General features: G+C 51.8%; 4 protein-coding genes across 4 annotated transcripts; 3 read left to right on the forward strand and 1 right to left on the reverse strand.

Moving 5' to 3' along the window:
• Positions 1 to 136: 136 nt before the first annotated feature.
• DBP5 (RNA helicase required for poly(A+) mRNA export) lies at positions 137 to 2,532 on the forward strand. The gene is made up of 4 exons (XM_007810757.2): positions 137 to 650; positions 714 to 1,202; positions 1,264 to 1,513; positions 1,571 to 2,532. Exons 1-4 carry the CDS (start codon positions 433 to 435, stop codon positions 2,075 to 2,077), a joined length of 1,464 nt encoding a protein of 487 aa, XP_007808948.1. The 5' UTR covers positions 137 to 432; the 3' UTR covers positions 2,078 to 2,532.
• Positions 2,533 to 4,732: 2,200 nt separating this feature from the next.
• On the forward strand, positions 4,733 to 15,703 carry J3458_005711 (uncharacterized protein; the record flags this gene model as incomplete). Its single annotated transcript, XM_066118955.1, has 4 exons — positions 4,733 to 5,305; positions 5,389 to 8,583; positions 8,672 to 9,655; positions 9,720 to 15,703. The coding sequence occupies exons 1-4, from the start codon at positions 5,155 to 5,157 to the stop codon at positions 15,701 to 15,703; spliced, it is 10,314 nt and encodes a 3,437-aa protein (XP_065976477.1). The 5' UTR covers positions 4,733 to 5,154.
• A 505-nt stretch (positions 15,704 to 16,208) lies between these two features.
• On the forward strand, positions 16,209 to 17,365 carry RPL22 (60S ribosomal protein eL22). The gene is made up of 4 exons (XM_007810755.2): positions 16,209 to 16,392; positions 16,637 to 16,672; positions 16,743 to 16,939; positions 17,020 to 17,365. Exons 1-4 carry the CDS (start codon positions 16,378 to 16,380, stop codon positions 17,144 to 17,146), a joined length of 375 nt encoding a protein of 124 aa, XP_007808946.2. The 5' UTR covers positions 16,209 to 16,377; the 3' UTR covers positions 17,147 to 17,365.
• J3458_005713 (uncharacterized protein) lies at positions 17,366 to 18,833 on the reverse strand. Its single transcript, XM_007810754.2, has 2 exons — positions 18,468 to 18,833; positions 17,366 to 18,398 (listed from the first exon to the last, which is right to left on the reverse strand). The coding sequence occupies exons 1-2, from the start codon at positions 18,595 to 18,597 to the stop codon at positions 17,482 to 17,484; spliced, it is 1,047 nt and encodes a 348-aa protein (XP_007808945.2). The 5' UTR covers positions 18,598 to 18,833; the 3' UTR covers positions 17,366 to 17,481.
• Positions 18,834 to 20,662: the final 1,829 nt, after the last annotated feature.

Consider the following 20,662-nt stretch of genomic DNA (forward strand, 5'->3'; position numbering starts at 1 on the left):
ATCTTGATGCTGGTGAGCTAGCCTTCTGTGCCCCGCCAAACCCCGCCAAAATTTCCGCCGTCGTTGTGCTTGCCGGTAGGGAAAAAGTTTATCAAAGGCTTGAGTCGTTTCTCTTTAGCTAACAGCATTGGATGACCAGACCCTTCTGAGTCGGCCTAGCCCCATTTTAGGCAGGCACCACCTACCCCCAAACATTGCCTTCTTACATATCACCTTTCGTCTTCTCGCCACTAGAGGGGCAGCTATTTCGACCTCCCAGGCAGTTCTGACTACTCCTTTGTTCTTTAGCTGCCAAGATATCGACTATCAATCAGTACATCCGACGGAGCGAGCGAGTGGCCTCCCCACATTGATCTGGCGACAACAATCGATCTTGAACCAGCGTAGTTTCTATAAACATCTACACATTTGTCAAATATCACTACGATCGCAATGTCTGACCTTGCGAGCCGTATCACAAGGCCCGACGAACCGGCCGCTGATGCCCCCAAGGACGATGCGGCTGCTTCGAACGCGCAGGTTGATGGCGCATCCGCTGCCATTGGTGGCTCTGCTCTTCACGAAGCCGATGGTGACGTCGAAGTGACCATTAGTGGTGCTGACAACGATGCTCCCATCTACTCAGCTGCCACTTGGGATGATTTGGGATTGTACGTGCGACATAATGGCACATAAGCTCCTAGTTGTAGTACTAACAAACCACTTTCGCCTAGGCCGGAGCAGATTCTGAAAGGCCTCCTCGCACAGAACTTCTTGAAGCCTTCCAAAATTCAAGGCAAATCTCTACCGCTCATGATGAGCAACCCTCCCAAAAACATGGTTGCCCAGTCGCAATCCGGTACCGGCAAGACTGTTGCCTTCCTCACAGCCAGTCTATCTCGTGTAGACTTCACCCAGCCAGAACGGCCACAGGTTTTGATCCTGGCTCCTAGCCAAGAACTTGCGGACCAGATCTACAGGAATATTCACACTATTGGGCGATTTGTCGAAAATCTCAAGGTTGCGCTGGCCATACCCGGGAGGATTCCTCGAGGCGAAGCAGTTCGAGCTAGCGTTGTAGTTGGTACTCCGGGCACAGTCTTAGATCTAGGCCGCCGCAAGCAGATGGATTGTTCTAAGCTCAAAGTCCTTGTTCTAGACGAGGCTGACAACATGTTGGACATGGCTGGTCTTGGCGACCAATGCCTTCGAGTGAAGCTTCGGTGAGTCCCAAACACCCTTCACGCGCACCGTGAACGTCTTGACCTAACTGAACAATGTTAGGCTTATGCCACCAGACACTCTCGCGAACCTCCAGGTGCTTCTCTTCTCCGCTACGTTCCCGTCACGAGTAAAGCAGTACATTCCAAAATTCGCACCTAATGCGAACAGTTTGACTCTGAAGACGAAAGAACTCACTGTCAAGGGCATTTCCCAGATGTTCGTAGACTGCCCGGCGGAAAGTGAGCGGTATGATATTCTTTGCAAGCTGTACGGTTTGATGACCGTTGCACAGTCGATTATTTTCGTAAAGGTATGATACGTATGCTGCGTGATTAGGTAGTTCGATTGAGCACTCACAGTCAAGCAGACCCGGAAGAGCGCCAATGAAATCCAGCGCCGCATGACTGACGATGGCCACAAGGTCACCGTTTTGCACGGAGAATTCGAGAGCAGTGAGAGACAGGAGTTGCTCGCCAAATTCCGCAATGGAGAGAGTAAGGTTCTCATTACTACTAATTTGTTGTCCCGTGGTATCGACGTTTCTAGTGTCTCCATGGTCATCAACTACGACATTCCTATGAAGCCTGGACCAAAAGGCGAGGAGCCTGACCCCGAAACATATTTGCATCGCATTGGCCGAACTGGGCGATTTGGCCGCATTGGTGTCAGTATCAGTTTTGTCCACGATCAAAGGAGTTTTGACTCCCTTAATGCCATTGCTACGCACTTTGGCATCGACTTAGTGAAGTTGCCTACAGACGACTGGGACGAGGCTGAAGAGAAGGTCAAACAGGTTATCAAGAAGAACAGCGCACAAGCCAACTATGTACCCAAGGTGGAGGATAACCAGGCTGATGCTGCACCAGCTTCTTAGGGGTGGCCAGGTGCAGTAATGCCAATGACTACCTTTTGGTGAAAAAAGAAGAAGGGATTATAAGTTGATCATTCTATCACGACGATAATGTATTGACATGGTATTAGAGCTGTCGACGATGGGTCGCAGTGGAAATTGGTTGCTAGTCCTGGCTCAGTTGAAAGTGGAGTGCAACAATGCATGCCGAGATACCAATATCAGATTTGAAGTAAACAAATAACAACAGAGGGCAATGATGTAACGATAAGGATGAACTAAGAGTTCCAAAAGTTAGCTGGTCAATGCCATGACGATTCCGCAAGATGTGTGCTTCTTTTCGCCACTTGACGGTCGTGTGTGCCTACGGATGCAAGTGTTCACGCGGTCTTCGCTCACCGTAATGCCATCGCGGGGTCGCAGCATTGTTGACTGAGCTTGCATGGCTAGTACATGTAGATTTCCGATTCTGAACCAAGCTGTGGTCTTCCCTTGACCGAAGTCCGGCTGTGACGGTTGCTATCTGCCTGGTAAGTTAACTATTACCTCGCTATCTTGCTCACCGCCGAGACCACCACATATCTGCAAGGGTCCCCAAAGCCGAAATGACAAAGTACATATGTACGTATGTAGCCCCTGTGGTCAATCACCCAGCGAGGCTTTGGAAAAACAAAACGAGATAGATGCTGTGATTAGATTGCGGTGACACATATAATGATAGTAATAATTTATTTTATTTTATTTTATTTTATTTTTTTTTAATGAGGCTGGTGTCGTCGCTTCACTTCAGTTCCCTCTGTCCAAGTGGGTACATTTTTGATCAACCCGCACCGTGGAGACGAAGGCGTCATGACCCCCTGTCTATTCTCATTTCGTTGACCCATTGACACCGGACATGTTATTTCATGCAAAATTGGCAAACGAGCTTGGGAAGCAGGTTCGGTGGTGATGACTCCAACAATGACTAGTGCGTTCTTGGGTGTGACGAATATTCATGCAGGAAGCATGACCACCATCCTTGGGCCTGGGGACTTAGTTATTTGGGCTATATTCTGGGAGCCAAGATGTCAGTGAAGTTTGACATAATCAATTTGAGCTTAATGCTTGATAGAGGAAGGGTATCAACACTGCATTGTGGTACATAGAGTGCACGGGCCAGGGCCATGGAGCGAGCCAGTCCTCATCGGTCATGATGCATGAGCTGCTCACTCACTCAATCAAGCATACGGAGTAATACAGGGTCCACTTCCGCATGAGCATTTCTACAAGGTCGTGCTTGCCCAGGCAGTCGCGCTTACATATTGTCTTGCACCATTGCACCAGACATAGTAGGTCTGATTCGGCGGCACTTTCCCCAACGCCGACTTCGTGCGTACGACCTGCAGTCAACCCAATGGATCCCTTTGATTATGCAGCCGACACCATTGGACACGAGCCACGTTGCACTACTCTAAGCACTTGCGTGCCTGAGGGGTCGAAGAGAGACGCCAGACCTCTGGACATATGGACGATAGAATCCCCTCTGGTGTGTTAAGGCTCCAGTGGGGTTACGAGCTCCACAATGCACATGCTGATAGCGGGTGACCTTAGGGCGACCCGTTAATCGCGCTAGGACTGTACTAAGTTAAATGTAGTGACTTGTAAAATACTATCTTATAGGTACACTTATGGTCACTTAATATTATAGTAAGTAAATGTACCTTTTTAAATTTAGCTTCTTATTGGATATATATCCCTGCAGATACTCGATTGGAGCCTTAACACACCAGAGGGGATGCAAAGACCGCTGCATCCAAAGGCAAGAAAGTGTCTCCGGGTCGCACAGATCGTCCCTTGTTCTGGTGGCACTAACCAACTTGGCTGCAGGGAAGTCGTCTCTGAGTGGTTCAGTTGGGCGAGCGTTATCCCATAATTCATTCGGCCGGGGGTCGACAAATTGACGAGCTCCGCAACGCCAACGCAACGTCGAGGCCCAACCCGCACTGGCACGACGATGACACTTCAAGGTCCGCTTTCATCACAACCTCTGCCCATGATTAGCTTGCACCCTCCCTTCGACGCGGCCATTGATGCAGACCCAAAGGGTCTCAATGCGTTGTCGTCGGGCATCAGCAGTAACACCAAGGACACCAAGGAGCAGAAGCAAGTTGCCAGCCAGCATCTGTCCTCCACCGATTCCTGCCACGACGTCTGCCGTTTCAGAGCAAGCAGGTCTTGATCTTCGAGACTGACATGTCTCGTGCCAAGAGCCCAATCGATGTCCGACTTGCCCCGGCGCTCAAAGTGGCTGACAACCTGGTGGCCGAGAAATTGTCATGTCCAGACTGCCGGGCATTAATTGATAATCCGAGGAGAAGAAGAAAGCAACCAAATCACAATGGGGTGACCTGGAGAAACAGCTGATGATGCGCTTTCCGTCGACCTGCCATTCAATCTTCGTCTCGTCAGCCAAGGCAGGGGTGGTCCGGCGCTGTAGTACTATTCGTGGCTCATCAGGACAAGAAAGTCGTCCGTGAGTTAATAATATGTCAGTTTTGGTTCCATAGTGGCCATGTCGTGGGACTGGGACGTGCTTTTATCCAAAATGGGTCCCTTGCCTTGTAAGTAGACGAGCCCATGTAAACAAGGGCTTCGTTTGGGGAAGCGGTCAAGTCGTTTCGTCAATGACCTTTGACCACAGCCCGTTCTGCAGACTTTTCTTTTCATTTACCCTTTTTGCTTTTGGAAGACTTGCTGTATTTTGCATCTCGCATCACATACAATTTTGTTTTCTTCACCAATCCGTTGTTGTTTGGTGCTGACTCTTTGCGTTTGATTTGCCGTTGTCTTGTTCACGCCATCCGAATGTGGATTTCACCCGCATAATTATCTGTACGACTACGTATTGTTCCCCAATCCCGGAATAAGCCCAAGCACCTCCGATTCCACCCATCTGGCTGCCCATTAGACTGCATCGACCCGACAGCCCAATACAAAGCCGAATACGCTGTGACACCACTCAGTATTGTCTGTATGGCGGCCTCGATTGATATAAGCGCTGCCCAACCCACCCTCCAAGCAGAGCCTCTGCTTCCTGAGGCAGCGGAGGACCCAACGACAGTATGAGCTACCAACCAGATGTTGCCTATTGTCCCTTTAGGACAAATCTTGATATATCAAACGTACAATTCTCTAATTTCTCAAATGTGCAGTACACTCAGCCTCATGTATCGGACACTGAAGTAGAACCAGAGCCAGGAGAGGACCATGAAGGTACACCGCATATATTCGAGACGGAATATGCCGTGAATGGTCATATACCAATGAAATGGATTGAAGCTAACACGACGAAATAGATGATTTGCATTATGGCGAGGATCTAGTTGAAGATCGCCAGGGTGCAGAGGCGGCTGTATCATCAAATCCACCGGAGCTACAGAGAGAAGAAACTCCCAAATCTGACAAGAAGAACAAGAGGAAGGAGAAGAAAAATAAGAAAGATACCCCCGTGGAAACTACGAATAATGAAGATAATGAGAAATCCGTAACGACGTCACCTGGAGGCAAGAAAAACAAAAAGAAGAAGAGGGGTAAGAATAAAGGAACGGCGAACACACCACCTGCGGATAAGGAACCTGAGCCTGAAGCCAAGGCTGAGGAGGCCAAACCTCAGGAAGTGAAAGAGGAGGAGTCACCTGTGGCGCAAGCGGACTCGTCAGCTCCTGAACCGGTGAGGGAAGAGGCCAATCCTGAGATAGCGAAGGAGGAGACACCTGCGGTGGTCGAGGAACCGGCTGCTGCTTCCGAAGCTCCGGTGCCTGTGAGTGAAGAGTCTAAACCCGTGGAAGAGAAACAGGAGACAACTGTGGTCACTGAAGAACCGACTGCTCCTGCGGCAGCCCCTGAGGATTCAGTTCAGGAGAAGGCTCCGGAAGAGAGCCAACCTGCTGCTGAACCCGCAGCGGAACCTGAAGCCCTAACTCCCGAGGTCACACCCGAGGCTACAGCTGAACAAGCTGCGCCAGCGGTACGAACCGAACAAGAGGCAGCTCCCAAGGATTCTGAACCTGCCGCAGAAGCGGCCAAACCTGAAGAACCGGAGGAAGAGACGCCAGCGGCGGCAGGGGGATCACCAGCTCCTGAAGCTGGAACAGAAGCATCAGAACCTGGGGAAGCAAAGGAGAAGACAGATATGACGGCCGAAGAACCGGCATCCTCAAATATTGCCTCGGAGGCTCCGGCTGAGGAATCTCCTCCAGCAGCAGAAGCCCAGCCGGAAGCAGCTTCTGAGACGAAAGAGGGACCGGGCGATGAAGCTCCTGCCGAAGGGCCCGCTGAGGAGAAACCTACAGAAGTGAAGATGCCTGAGAGCACAGAGCCTGCCCCTGAAGAAGCACCTGTGGCCAATGCTGCTGAGGAGGAGAATCTTGATGCAAAACCAGCTGAGCAATCGACACCCGGGGCTGCCGCGGAAGACGCTGCAAAGGAAGATGCAGCTGCAGGCAGTGAGGAGGAGTCTATGAAGCCGGCAGAAGGATCAGCAGATCCTGAACCTGATGAAGCTGCTGCTCCGGAGGAGCCTGCTAAGCCTGTTGAAGCTGCGTCTACTGAACCGGCGGCTCAAAATGCAGCTCCAGAAGGAACGGTGGTTGAGACCCCAGCTGTCGAGGAGCCTACAAATGAACAATCTGCGGTTGAGAAGCCTACAGGGGAAACCGCATCAGAGCAAGCAGCTGCCCAAGAGCCTGCTGCCGAGCCGGTAACAGAGGCCGTGGCTGAGGACGACGCTTCGAAGGCCACCGGCGAAGATACAACTGCCGAAGAGGTCACAGACGAGGTGAAAGCAGTCACAGAGCCTGTACCAGTGGAAACGACTGCCGAAACCACCCCTACTGGAGACGAGGTTACGAAGGATTCGCCTCCCGAAGGCGCCCCTGTTGCAACAGAAGTAACATCGGAAGACAACCCTCCTTCCGGCCCAGCTTCTGCTGATGGGCCGACTGTTGATGCTGCGGAGGAGTCAGCAGCCCAGGAACCGGAGGGCAAGGTGACTTCAGCCGAAGAGTCGTCACCGAATGTAGTGAAGGAAGAGGCCGAAGTAGAAGCGCCTGCTTCGACGGAGCCAGAAGCTCCAGCAGCAACCGAAGATGCAAAGGACACTGAAGCTTCACCAAGCGCTGACTCTGCACCAGTGAATATACCAATGGATGGACCAGCTCCAGAGTTAACTCCTGAAACTAAAGCAGATCCTCTAGTAGAGCCGGCAGAGGAAGAAAAGATATCTGACGAACCAGTAACAAAAGATGAGGTGGCCGGAGTAGCAGAGCCCGAAGCAGACCATGACGATAAGCAAGCTGAACCAGAGTCTGTCGAAACATCTCCAGATAAAGTTTCCGAACCCAAAAAGGAAGAAGATGCTGTGCAGGAGGCATCTCAAGCCGAATCAAAACCTGCAGAAGTCGAACCAGACGGTGCTAAGCCTGAGTCACAAGCCGAGCTTGGGTCTGACCGCGCGCATGCAGCCGAGGCAACCATAACTGAGGAGACCAAAGCTGAAGCTACTGCGACGGAAGCCAATGCAGATGATACCGTTAAGGAGGCAGAAAAGGCTGAAGAGTCAATAGAGGACCCAGTTCCCTCTAATGAAGGTAAAGAAGAGCCTGAACAGTCTCCGCCTGAGACTGCTGCTGCAGAGCCTGAGACAGAGAACCTTGAAATTGTAGAAGACAAGCCAGCCGAAGAGAGGGTTGGAGAGGCGGAAACTTCGGAGTCGGCAGACGTTGCGACAATTACAGAGCCACAAGGAGTTCCATCTGAGCCCACAACTAATGAGTCGAAGCCAGAGGAGCCTAGTGCCAACACTCCAGCCACAGAAGCCGCGGAAGAGGTAAAAGGAGAAGAAAATACGACTACCACCGAGCAACCCGTAGTTGAACCAGCAGCAGATCCAGTGAACGATGATAAAGCTGAGACAACTGAACAAAAGGCTGAAGAGGCATCACAGGAACAGCTTACTCCTGATGAGTTAAAATCCGACGAGGGTGCAACTGCGGAACCTAACGAGTCTGAAATTGCTGAAAAGGGAGCTACGGAATCTCCAACCTCCAAGCCTGACGACACAGAGGTGAAAGATGAAGACGCTCCCTCGGCCGAAGAAGGAACCGCAGAAGCCCCTGTAGAGGAATCGAAGGCTGTGGAGGCGGAGACGACTAGTAAGACTGAAGTGGCAGCTGAGGATCAAGTTGCAAGCTCTGAAGCTGAAGCTTCCCCTGCTGATGCCACCGCCGAACCTTCTACTAGTGAGACAGAAGCGGCCAAAGAGCCTGAGCCTGTTCCTGAGAAAGCCGAAGAGCAATTTGAAGTAGTTACGGAACCAGTTACTCAAGATAACGATGGAACTGCGGCCTCACCTCCTGAGTCTGAAACAAATCAAGGCGAACAAGCAGAAGACTCAAACGCGGATAAGGCTGAGACCAAAATGGATGAAGAGTCTGCTGCCATTGAAGGGCCTGCTGAAGTTGCCGCAGAAGATGCACCTTCAACCGAGAATCGTAATTCAGAGCCACAGGCTGAAGTTCCCAATGTTGAGCAGGTAGCATCCACCTCCTGGAGAACCCGAAGCCCAAATTGAAGAAACAGGTGCCACAGAAATAGTCGATGGATCCGGGGACAAACCTAAGCCAGAAGAGCCAGAAGCAACTAAAGATGGTGATGGGGTTTCTGAGGCCCCAGCTCCAGCTGCCGAGACCGCGGAGCTGAAAGAAGTCGCAGCCGAAACGGAAATTAAAGAGTCGTCTGACACAGCCGCTGAAACTAACGATACCAACGATGACCCAGCTGCCGAAAAGCCTGAGCCTCTTACTGCACAGACGGCGGATACTGGAGAGGCGGCTCCGGTTGATGACAAGGTCGAACCCACAGATGAAGCCGAAGTCGCCCCTGCCACTGAGCCTGCTGTTCAGTCTCCCGATTCCGCGGAGGCAGAAGCCGAAGGCCCAGCTGAAGAAGCAACCGCAGCTGAACCTGAAGGGACAAGTGATGCAGCTGCTGTTGCAGTACAGGAGCAGGCGGAGCAGGCAGCTGAGGGCGAAGATTCAACCAAGGAACCCGAAGCCACTCCAGAGACTACCGCGGGGCCAGCAAATGATGACAAGGAAGCTGTTGCTGACACCACTGAGCCTCCTGCTATAACTACGGATGAGGACAATGCTGATGCAGATACTATGAAGGAGGCTAATGAGGCTTCAGAGCAAACCATCCCTGAAGCAGAAGCTGAAGAAACTGTTGCAGCGCCAGCTGATCCTGTTGATAACAGTGTGTCTGAACCACCGGCTCCTGCAGTATCAAATGAGGCTAAAGAGGTGGTAGAGGAACCTGCTGTTGATGGCACTACATCAGAAGTTAAACCCGATCCCAACATCGATGCCCCACAGGAAGTATTGACGAAAGAAGCTGAGGCTCCAGTAGATGTATCCGTTGCAGAAGCAGAGGCACCGAAAGAAGTTGTTCCTGCTGACATAGAACCTGTTGAAGAGAAGACGGATGATGTGTCTGCAACCGAGGAGGCGAAACCAGCTGATCAGCCTGAGGTGGCAGCTGAACAAGAAAAGGAAGCTGTCACAGGTGGAAGCTGCTGGAGACGCCGTGCAAGACGAGGTAGCTCCTGAGAGCGCCACTGATACCGCAGAGCCAACTGCTGCCGCTCAGGATGTACAGGTTGAGCCCTGTGATCCTGCCGCAGAGACTGTAGAGCCAATCGAGTCCGAGGCTCAAGAGGAGCCTGTTCCCGCAGAAGAAGCCGCTGCCTTAGAGAAAGAGTCAGTCCCCGAAGCATCAGTTGAGCCTGTCGAAGGTGAAGCGAAAGGAGAACCTGAAGCACACTCCCAAGACACAGCCGATATTGCTGCTGCACAAGCGGTTGAGCCAGAGACAAAAGATGATGAATCCGGAGGTGCTGAGCCACCTACTGAAGTAGTGCAAGAGACTACCGCTGAACCTGAGGTTGCCAAGGAATCTGAGACTGTGACTACTGACGACGCAGAGACAGAAGAGGCTCCAGATGCTGACGAGACCAGGGCTCAAGTTGGCTCAAAGGACGAATCTGAGTCGGCGGCAGAGCCAGGAGCAGAAACTGAGGAACCAGCTGTTTCTGAAGATGCCATGGCAGAAGACGGCGCCTCTGAGGCTGTTGAAACTGCACCCCCCGAATCGGTTGCGGCTGCAGAGGGGGAAGCCAAGGCAGAGGAATCCGTCGCTGAAGTTGCAGAGCCTGAGGAACCTGAGCCTGCACCGGCGGTCGAAGTTGCTGAGGCCGAAGCGCCTGAACTAGCTCCCGAAGTCATAGAGTCCAAAGAGGAGGAGCCCGAGGTTACGGTTGCCGAGGAAGTTGAACCAGAGCCGGAGGCTGTCGAAGAGCCCAAGGAAGAGGCTCCAGCAGAAGAGACAGAAGAGGACCATTCTAAAGCTGCTGCCGCGGCCATTGTCGCTGGCATTGCTGCTGCAGCCGGTGGAGCTGCTCTTGTCGCCGCCGAACTGTCAAAAGATGAACCAAAGGCGCCCAAGACACCCGAGGAAGAAGAGAGTAAGGACACTGTTGGGCCGATTCCTAGAGATGGAAAGTTGACGCCCAAATCAAAGAAAGGTGAGGAACTGTATTCTTTTCATGATACCCCTAGTGATTTTTCGGAAGCTGTTGGATATACCAATTTGGAGGGAGCTAAGGAGAGGGATGATAATGGCGTTTTGGCGTTACCAGAGAAAGAAGAGATAAAGGAGTTGCGGCCGGCTACCGAGCAGGTTTCAGACGAGGCTGCTGAAGTCAAGTCCGAAATCTCGGAGCAAAAAGTGGAAGGAACAGTCGCTATAGTTTCGACTGGGGAGGGGGCCGCAACCGTTGTCCTTGAGTCTGTTGAGGATGCTTTGACCGCAAAGCCAAGTCTGCCAGTCGCAGGGACGCTCGACGAGGTGGAAACCGAGGAATCAGCCCCTGCTGCCAAAGAGGATCCCGTTTTGGAAAATACATCTGAGAACACGCAGCTGCCAGATACTGAAGCGCCTGAAGCCATTTCTGTTGGAGGACCAATGCCTACGACTGAGGAACAGAGTCTGACAAAGAGTGATGATCTTGCTTTGCCTCCGGCTGGTGAGGAAGAATCTGACCAGGTCGCAGAGTCCACTGTGCTGGATGATTTGAAGGAACAGTTAGCTGAACAACCAGCAACCAAGCCTGTTATCGAAGATGCCTCAGCAGAGCCTGCTACTAATACTGCAATTGAAGAGGCGGAAGTGTCAGTCAACAAGGAGTCCGCCTTGGCCATAACCAAAGAAGAAACACCCACCATTGCGGAAGACTTTGTTGTGCTGGATGACACCAAGAAAGACTTGCACCTCCAAAACGAAAAGGATAATGTGGCTGCCGATAATGCTATCCTTGAGCCTGTTCTGGCTGTATCTAGTGAAGGTTTAAGTTCTTCGGGCACACAAGAGCCAATCTTGGACGATCCAAATGAAGAGGTAGCACCAAAGGCTGCAGACGAACCGGAATCCATTGCAACTGAGGCATTAGATACTGCCGATGCGGCACCAATTGTCGTAGATGACACTACAACTGAAGTGTCCGTTTCGGTCCAAGTCAGTAAAGAAGTGGTCCCTGAAGCTGCCCGAGAATCTGCTTCATCTGCCGCCTCCACGGAGGAACTTCCACACGCCGGAGAACCCAATCTAGAGTCTACAGAGAAATCTAATACCACGGCTACTGACGCTGTCGCTACCGTCACTCTGGATTCTGAAGAACACAGTGCGTCAGCCGCTGAAGACTCGGTCTCGACCAGAGCCGTTGACTCTACAACTGCTGCAGTCATTGAAGAGCTAGTTCGTTCTGAGGCTTCTGAGGAAAGTCTACCCACAGAAGAATCTACTTTGGAGCCAATCAAGGAGCCTGACAATACAGCCGGGGATAGCGCTGCAGTCAATGTTGATGCTGATAGGCTCAACGTGGCAGCCACAGGAGTATCTGAGATGGCTTCGGACCAGGAATCAACGTCCACTGTTATTCAAGCCGTCACTGTGGATGATACGACAGAACCAGCAAAGCCAGAGTCTACTGAGCCTGTCCTAACTACGGACACTCAAGAATCATCTCCAGGCACAGAAGGGCTTGACCTCTCGGACGAGCCAAGGGAGAACCTGGTGGAAGAGTCAAATCTTCTGGACATTGAAGAAACTAAGTCGATCAACGTCACCAAGGATAAGGCACCCGTTCACGAGACTGTCGATGTAGACCTTTCGGTAGCGGACTTGGCTCAGGCGGCGCTGGAATCTGGTATTGTCTCGATCCGAGATGCAGATGTCCCAGCTAAGGTGCCTGATATGTTGACGCATACGGCCGAGGAGCCTTCTGTGACCAAGGCAGAGTCCATTTTGACTACAAAAGCTGAAATAGATTCTGTTGCTGAAGTCGCCGAAGAGCCCATCGCGTCACAAGTTCCAACTGCGGCGGCCACGATTGAGGCCGAGCCAACTATACTAGGAGAAGTCAGCGAGGAGCCCGACAATGCCTCACCTGTCCAAGCAGCTAATCAGAATGCTGTATTTGCAAGAGATGAATCTCGACTGATGTCAGATAAGTCAACGATATATCCAGTTGAGGACCAAGCGGCTGGAGGCAATGACCCTCAAGTGGGAATTTCTCAAGAGTCTGAGAACCTTGACCAGCATCAAGAGCTGGCCGCTGAAGCAGAGACCAAAGCAGAGTTTGAAGATGACAGTCCTGTCTTGATTGACAACAGCGGTGAAGTTCTGAATACCGATTCTGCAGGGCCTAAAACAACTGATGCCGGGAAACTTTCTGGAGACGATGAAGCTGTACTGAGCCAAGAACAGCCCTTATCAGAATCTTGGGCACTTGTTGAGGCCACCGAGGACTCAAAATTTAAGCCTGCGGAGAAAACCGTTGCAGAACAGGAAGTCCAAGAGCATTCCGCCCCAGAATCTAATAACAATGCAACTGTTGTCGTGTCGCAGGAGGTTCCAAACGATTCTGAACCAACTAGACAAATGGACGTCGAGGTGCATGAAGCCAATGCTCCAAACGAACCGCTTCCCGACCCTGCTGTAGAGGCTGTCATTGAGAGCAAAGCACGTGTTTCTGGTCTGCTCGCTGAATCCTCAGTTGGTCCAATTGCTGAGGGTGAAGAAACTGAGGCAAGGGACCAGATGCTTGATCGTTCAGCAGAACAGTTGGTAGCAGCACTTGCGACAGAAACCCTCATCGCAGATGAAGCCATCGCCCCTGTCAATGTTACCGAGTCTCAATCGGTGCCAGAGACAAAATCAGCAGAGACAGAAGAGATCGACCTGACTGTAGAAGCTTCAAATGAGCAGTCCGGGAGTGAGATAGCATCTGAAATGGCTACCTCTTACCAAGCAGTTCCGGATGCTTTCGATCTCTCGCAGACTGAGCTAGGGGCTCGTGCCTCGCCAACCGAGGATATTGAGCAGAAAGCCCTAGCACAAACAGCTTTAGATCAAGGACCAGTGGTCGAGGCAGTTGCGGAGGCTCCTATTGAGATAACGTCGAGTCAGGAAGCAGCTGCTGCTGATTCTCAAGAACAGGTTCCTTGTCTTGATGATATCCGACCAGAGTCACTGCCTAAGGCAATTGAGGAAACCAATCCACAGGGAGTGTCAGCGCAAGTTCTTGGTGCCCAGCTTTCTGCCCAGCCAGGTGCTGAGGCGCCAGCCATTGAAGCACTCGCTGCTCCTGAAGCTATAATTGTTGATCCTCAAATCGAAACAAGCCTGGCTTCTGACGGGGCTGCTGAGACGACTGACGAAGCTGGGCAAAAGGACGACTTTGTCGAAATTGCGGCTGAGCAAAGTGTTGCCCTACAGCCAGAAAGCGCAATTGATGATGAGCACGGAGCATCTGTTGCTGTTGCTGATGACGATGAGGAGTTTGTCGATGCTTCTGAAGGAACCGATATCGCTCCCACTGAAGAAGCTAGATCTCCACCCATCGAAGCTTCGGAGAGCTGGCTTTCCCAGGAAGTCGTACTCGACGCCCCAGCTGAAGACATTGCGCTTCCTACTGAAACCCTAGCTGGAGAGCGTGAGGTGTCATCTCACGAGAAGACCATTTCAATCGACAGTCCGACTAAGGAATCTGACAGCCAAATTGCTGGGTTTACTTTGGCCTCTGCTGGTGTAGCGGCACTTACGGGGGCGGTGGCAGTCGCCGCAGTTGGAAAATTACATGACTCCAGGTCAACAGATGTTGTAGGCTTCACCGCCGAGCACGAAAAGTCTCTAGAATCTGCAAAAGCATCTGAAACACAGAAAAGCGGAGATTTGATCGAGGCTCAAGGAAAGTCAGCTGCTGCCTGTGAGAATCTAACCCCAGCAGCCGCAGAACTCGAAGCCGAACCGACGCAAAGTCCTGGCCTCACAATACGTGCAAGTGATGTTGATTTAAGAGCTCCCACACCTGCTGTGGTGGTCCCTGACATGGCAATGGTTGATCAGCAACGAAACAAGACTTTGAAGCGCAAGCAGAAGCTGGCGGTCCGGAACGCTGAGGATACAGTTGCGGCTGCGGTTGTCATTTATGCCACTGCTGAAGCTTTAAGCCCTCCTGCTAGCCCTAAGGCTGGTGTTATCTTCCAAGGCCATGAAGGGGAATTTCCCTCCGTTGTTTCACGGGAAATTGTTGAGGAGGACTCGCACCAGCTTGATACTGACTTATCTGCAGACGAAACTTCAAGAGATCCTCGAGCGTCAAGTGGCGACAGGGAAAGGGAGAGGACTCGCCGCCGTAGGCAGCCTTCTCACCAGTCTAGCCGATCTAGCCGTAGTCGCGGCGACGAAGAGCACCGCGAGAGCAGACGCCAGTCATCCCATGGCTCGCACGGCTCACACAGTCGCCGACATCATGCTGATAGTACCGGAGAAGAAGCCGCAAAGACGCCGCCCAGAACTCCTAGGCGACGAGACAGCGGTGTCTCTGGAGAAAGCTCTGGAAGCTCTGGCAGACGACGAACACCAGAAGACAAAGCCGAGCACGAACGACGCAGAGCGGAGCGCCAACTTAGCGATCAAGACTCCGAACGTCGTGAACGATCGGAACCTTCTGAGCGCTCGGAACGCTCCACGCATAGAGATCGCAAGGGCAGCAGAGACGTGGAGCACCCTACGGAAAGAAGCCATCGCTCCTCGCGCCGGCATAGCCACTCTAGCCAGCACAAGTCTGATCGTATTCCTTCTGCTTCTGCTCCCGTCGAAAGGGAACCACTTACCCAGCCTTCTGACAAACGGTTTTTTGAAATCAAGAATAGTGAAGGAATAGTAGGCAGTGGCTTCCCCCCCACAATCGCAGGGGAGACCACGGTCGAAGTTGAAATCGAAGTTGAAGCCCCTAGGGCAACAGAGGCTCCCAAGAGATCCAACACGACGCGATCCAAATACGGTTTCGGACGCCTCTCTACCGATCAGTCTCGCCCTAAGACTACAAAGACGCGAGAGTCGGCTGACGTTCCTCGAGGTTCTTCATCGAAGGGCAGCATTACAACTTCCGAAGATAACGCCAGACGGGCTAGAAAGACTGAGCGTAGCAAGAAGGAAGAAGAGAAGAAGCCTTCTGGGTTCAAAGGTGTGTTGAAGAGGATATTTGGATAATTGTTTTTTTTTTTTTCCACTTTGTGGACAATCACGATGTATGATGTGTACGAGTCAATGACCCACGAGTTTGTGAGATTGAGTTATTGTCAACTTTAGGGTTATATGCTTAATGTTAAGGATATGATAGCAATGAAATTGAGGTGTGTTTCTGAAGTTTTGCTACCTAAGAAGTGATCTCGGAGAGGAGAGACAATGGTATGAATCAGGACTGCTCGAGCCTAAATTCTGAAACCGCGCTGTTACCTATATATCCATGATTTTTTTTGTCTCAACAGCATCCCCTTGGATTCTCAGTTTTATATATTGGCCAACTTACTCATCATACCTTTTGATCACCTCTGCTCGTCACGTCGACGTCGACATTTACCTGCCATGACCACTTGGACCCTGCGACTATTCGGCAAGTTAGTCACGTGAGCATTTGCGGGTCAACAAGTTGCGATAACTCTTATCGCCCCACAATTTCGCACAGCGGAGCCCTAATTTCGTGCCATTTTGTCACTCACACCAAATTTTCAGGCTGTTGCAGCACCAATTGGGGGTCATCTAGCAAAGTGGGTTATCATCTTTTTCCCTCTCCTCCATTCAACCACACCACGCAAACTTACAAAGGCGCAGGATTCGACCTCTTTGCGTTCTTCCTAACAAAAGCTCACTCAATCCTTTGAAAAATGGCTCCTCAGACAGTATGTACATTACAAACCGCTTTGCTGTTTGGCGCAATACCACCCATCGGTCGATGAATCTCTCGTCTCCGTCGTTGCTGGCGCCCAGTCAACACCATCAATTGTGTGAAAACGCTGTCGAGGTTGCAACTTGATGGGCGGGCAACGATGGGTATAGACAGACAAGATCCATTGTCTTCGGGCGGCTTTGAATTATTTTGCGCCGTGAAATGTGCAGTAGGCTAAGTCGTCATCGTCTTGATAGAAGAAGTCGGGCAAGGCCCAGAAGCAGACCAAGAAGGCAAGTTTGTCGCACCCGGGACATTATGACTCTGTGTGGCAAGGTTCGCGTGCTAACGGGGGGTCGACAGTTCATCATCAACGCTCAGCAGCCTGCTAGCGACAAGATCTTCGACATCTCCGCCTTCGAGAAGTTCCTCCAGGACACCATCAAGGTCGAGGGCCGCACCAACAACCTGGGCGACAATGTTATTGTTCAGCAGCAGGGCGAGGGCAAGATCGAGGTCATTGCCCACAATGAGCTGTCTGGTCGCTACCTCAAGTACCTGTATGTGCCGGGTGTTGCAAATGAGCAGTTGGAGACACCGTATCTTGTAGGACGGACGTGCTAATCGATCATTTTCACAGGACCAAGAAGTTCCTCAAGAAGCAGCAGCTCCGTGACTGGCTCCGTGTCGTGTCCACCTCCCGCGGTGTTTACGAGCTCAAGTTCTTCAACGTCGTCAACGACGAGGCTGACGAGGACGACGAGTAAATTAGGTCCGCTTCGCTGCGTCTCTAACGATTACTTGACGAGTCTTGCCAGCAACGAGAAATGGATTTTCGGTGACGATTGGGGAATCTGGGTATGGGTCTGAGATGATACTTCAAGGATTGCTGTGCGACACATGATACCTCCAATATAACCGGCCATTTTGAGTGATGCTATCACTTTGATTTTCGAAAGAGGAAAAAGAAAACTGTGAATATGATGTATCCTTTCAAGTAGTCTATGTCTTGCCATGCAGTAGCGTCATTAGTTTATGCCACCTCGTCGGGTATATACAACACTCGTCCACAACGCCATCTTACAACGCAGTCATCGAGCCTTCAGGGCAGCGACCTCATAACCCCCTCAAATGCCAACAGCGCCATGGCATTCGCCGGAAACGCCCTCAAGAAGCACGGCAAAAACCCTCTCCAGTACCCCCTCCACCCACTCTCCCTGTAAACAGCCACTGCGGCATTCTTCCATCTGGGGAACCTCCTCTCCCCGTCTCCCAAGCCTCCTCCCAGCGGATCTGTCATGATCCTCTGCTTGACCAAATCACTCGGGTAGCTGGTCAGCCAGAACATCTGCGCGCTCAGACCACCCGCCCAGAAGTTGATGGCCGGGGCGCTGATATTCGTCTTTTGCCTCATCCATCTCGAAATCACATCGTAGCTGCCCCACCAGAAGTAGAACATGCTTCGAAAAATAATGGTGGCGCACAATCCGTGGTAGACACCGCGTACGCCGTGGTGGGTGTAAATCTTGCGCAAGCAATCTATGGGACCAGAGTACATGCGCTCCGACTTGTTGGCGGCATATTGAATCTGCAGACGGGCCTTGACGTGTTCGACTGGTGCGGCGATGAAGCTCACGGTCGTGCCGGCAAAGATGCCCGCGATGCCGTGGCCCAGCGGCGGGAGGTACGTTGGTGATGATGATGATGATGATGAGGTTGGAGAGGATTTGAGCCCGTCAAGGAGGGTGGTGAATCCGAGGCCAGCACCGTCTCCGGCGCCCGGTGTCCATGATGATGCGTGGAAGACATTCTCGGCCAGTAGGCGGCGGTAGACGGTCAAGGAGCCGAGCATGATGGAGTCCATGAACATCCAGCCGACGAGGGGCGGTGTTGCGCCCTTGTAGAGGCCGTGGATGCCTTCATTCTTGACGGTTTGCGTGACGCATTGGAGGGGCCCGCTGAACCGGCCTTTTTCGGTTGTTTGCAGGCGGACTTTGATGGTGTCAAAGGGGTGGCCGACTGGTATTCAGGTCAGTTTGATGATTGAGGACTGCGGTGAGATGGGATAGGGGCGCGTTGGCTTCTCACCCGTCAGCTTTGCGATGCCGCTAAACACGCCCGCCACAAAGCCCTTGTAGTCCCGTCGCGACGATGGTTTCGTCGTTGTGGGAGGCGCATCTTCCGCCTTCATCTGCGCATCTAGTGCCGGCGAGGCCATGGTGACAACCTCGGAAGGCAGCCGGCTCTGACCGGTGTTTGTCAGGCACAGAGGCGATGGCGGGGTATCTTGTCCACGATGGCAGAGGGTAAGGGTTGGAGGCCAACTCAAAAAGCCATCAAGTGAGATGCCGAAAAGGTTATGATTTTAGTGTCCGGTAAGAAACAACTGCCAATCGTTGGGTCAAATTGTTTGAAGGAAGGTACAGAACATGCTTAGCATGAGGAGCAAGCGACTGCGACTCCAGGAAAGTTTTGGTGGAGACTCAAACAATGACTGCGGAACCGGAGCTTTCGAACAGCGGACTCTTGATTCTTGCTTGACACAGCAGAGATCCAGACTCACCACACATCACACATCAAACAACTTGAAACGGTCATGACTGGATGCATCACGGGCCCAGTCATACTGCGCGTTGCACGAGTAGCCTTGGAGATGCCGCAATGTTGTTTCCACACAAAAAACTGCTTCCCCATCTACCTGGCTTGGAGGTTGCTGCATGTTCAACTTTGCAAGATGGGCACCAGCAATGGATTCGGAGAATCGATTTTTGTCAGTCGTCAATCATTTTCAATAGCATGACGTTTGCTCTGCAACATGTTGGATCCTTGAAATACGACGCCCACGACCATGCGCAGTTCTGTGCAGGCTCTCTTTTCTCGCGACCCCAGAGGTCTAAGATTCGAGGATGGCTTCACCAATCCAGTTGATATCTAGTCCCCTGGGATTCCAGGATTCCGATGGCGGTGAGTTGAGCAAAGAGATGTAACTAGGTCGATCTGGCGATCCTAACAAAGCAGGAAACTGGCAGCATGTTACGGTACAGTTCTGTCTGCCCGGGTATATTAGAGACGCAGACAATGAGTACGATTGCAATATTCATCTGGGGGCCACGGATTTAAGGCCATGCAACGCCTTCTGCTACACCAAGTTGGCGGTAAAATTGAAACATCGTTTCCGGCTTGTGGCCATCATGTCCCGCATTAGGTCACACACACAACTGTCATCCCCGCTGTCGTGCCATCTGAGCGAATTCCACTGTCTCTCTGGCCCTCTTCCTGATCGTATACTCTCGACTTACCCGGCTCGAGCATCGCGTTTGGGCACCCATCCGTCTCGGGATCTGGCTTGTGGCTGGTATATGTTCCGAGCAGCCTGTGGAAATGCTTCGTTGAGGGATTGCCCTTCACGATTTTCTATGGTAAAATGCGACGTTTCACTTCATCCAAATCTCCTGGGGAGTGCCATAACAGCAGTGTGTTTATGGTAAGAAGAGATCATGGAAATCTAGGCACATTCCAGGGTGTTTGTTGAAGCGAGCGGCGGCTATGTCTTTGGCCACCTCAATCATGCTTAAAGATTGATGGAGCCATTACTTTCGCTCTCAAATGAACAGTTGACAGTCTCCTAGGACCTCAATCGATATCAATTTTCTGCCCGTGCATGGGGGAGCTGTGGCCACATTTCGATTCGCCAACTTCAAAACCTCTGCTTAGCAAATAGTACATCAAGGGCCGAGTGAGGAATTTCTACGAAATAGTCCAAGGGCCTAGTATTCCAGGGATCTTGTGGTGCATCTATCCGTTCCCGATGACCAGCAGCTCCTCAGCAACGCAAGCAGCGGCTGCAAGGATCCCAGTCAATCAGTGATCATCGCTCGTGTTCCGCCACATCAACAAGCAGGTGCAGTTCCAAGCAGCCATTACTGCCACACCTTCTCCACCACCATCTTCAACTCCACCTCCAACTGGCAAACAAGCTTTGCAAAGACTGGAGAAGGATAAACAACGTGTTGGTTGCATGAGTTGTCAGGGGCGCCCTTTTTGGGCTGTTTTCGGATTGTACTTACGCTCTTTGATCTGCGACAGCCAGCATGCTTCTCGCCCTCCCTGGACACGCGTCATAAAGAATGGGTCGGGTCTCCTTTCAAGCCTTGTTTTGCGACTTGGTGTCCGTCTTGGCCATCTCTTGGCTTTTTGGACTTGACAACTTCATCGATGTTGCGACCGTTTGCTTTGAAAGACACTACGGCGCGCTGGCTTGTTGTAAATGTTCCGTAAACGAC

This window comes from Metarhizium acridum, assembly GCF_019434415.1.
Source record: "Metarhizium acridum strain ARSEF 324 chromosome Unknown scaffold_31, whole genome shotgun sequence".
Lineage (NCBI taxonomy): Eukaryota > Fungi > Ascomycota > Sordariomycetes > Hypocreales > Clavicipitaceae > Metarhizium > Metarhizium acridum.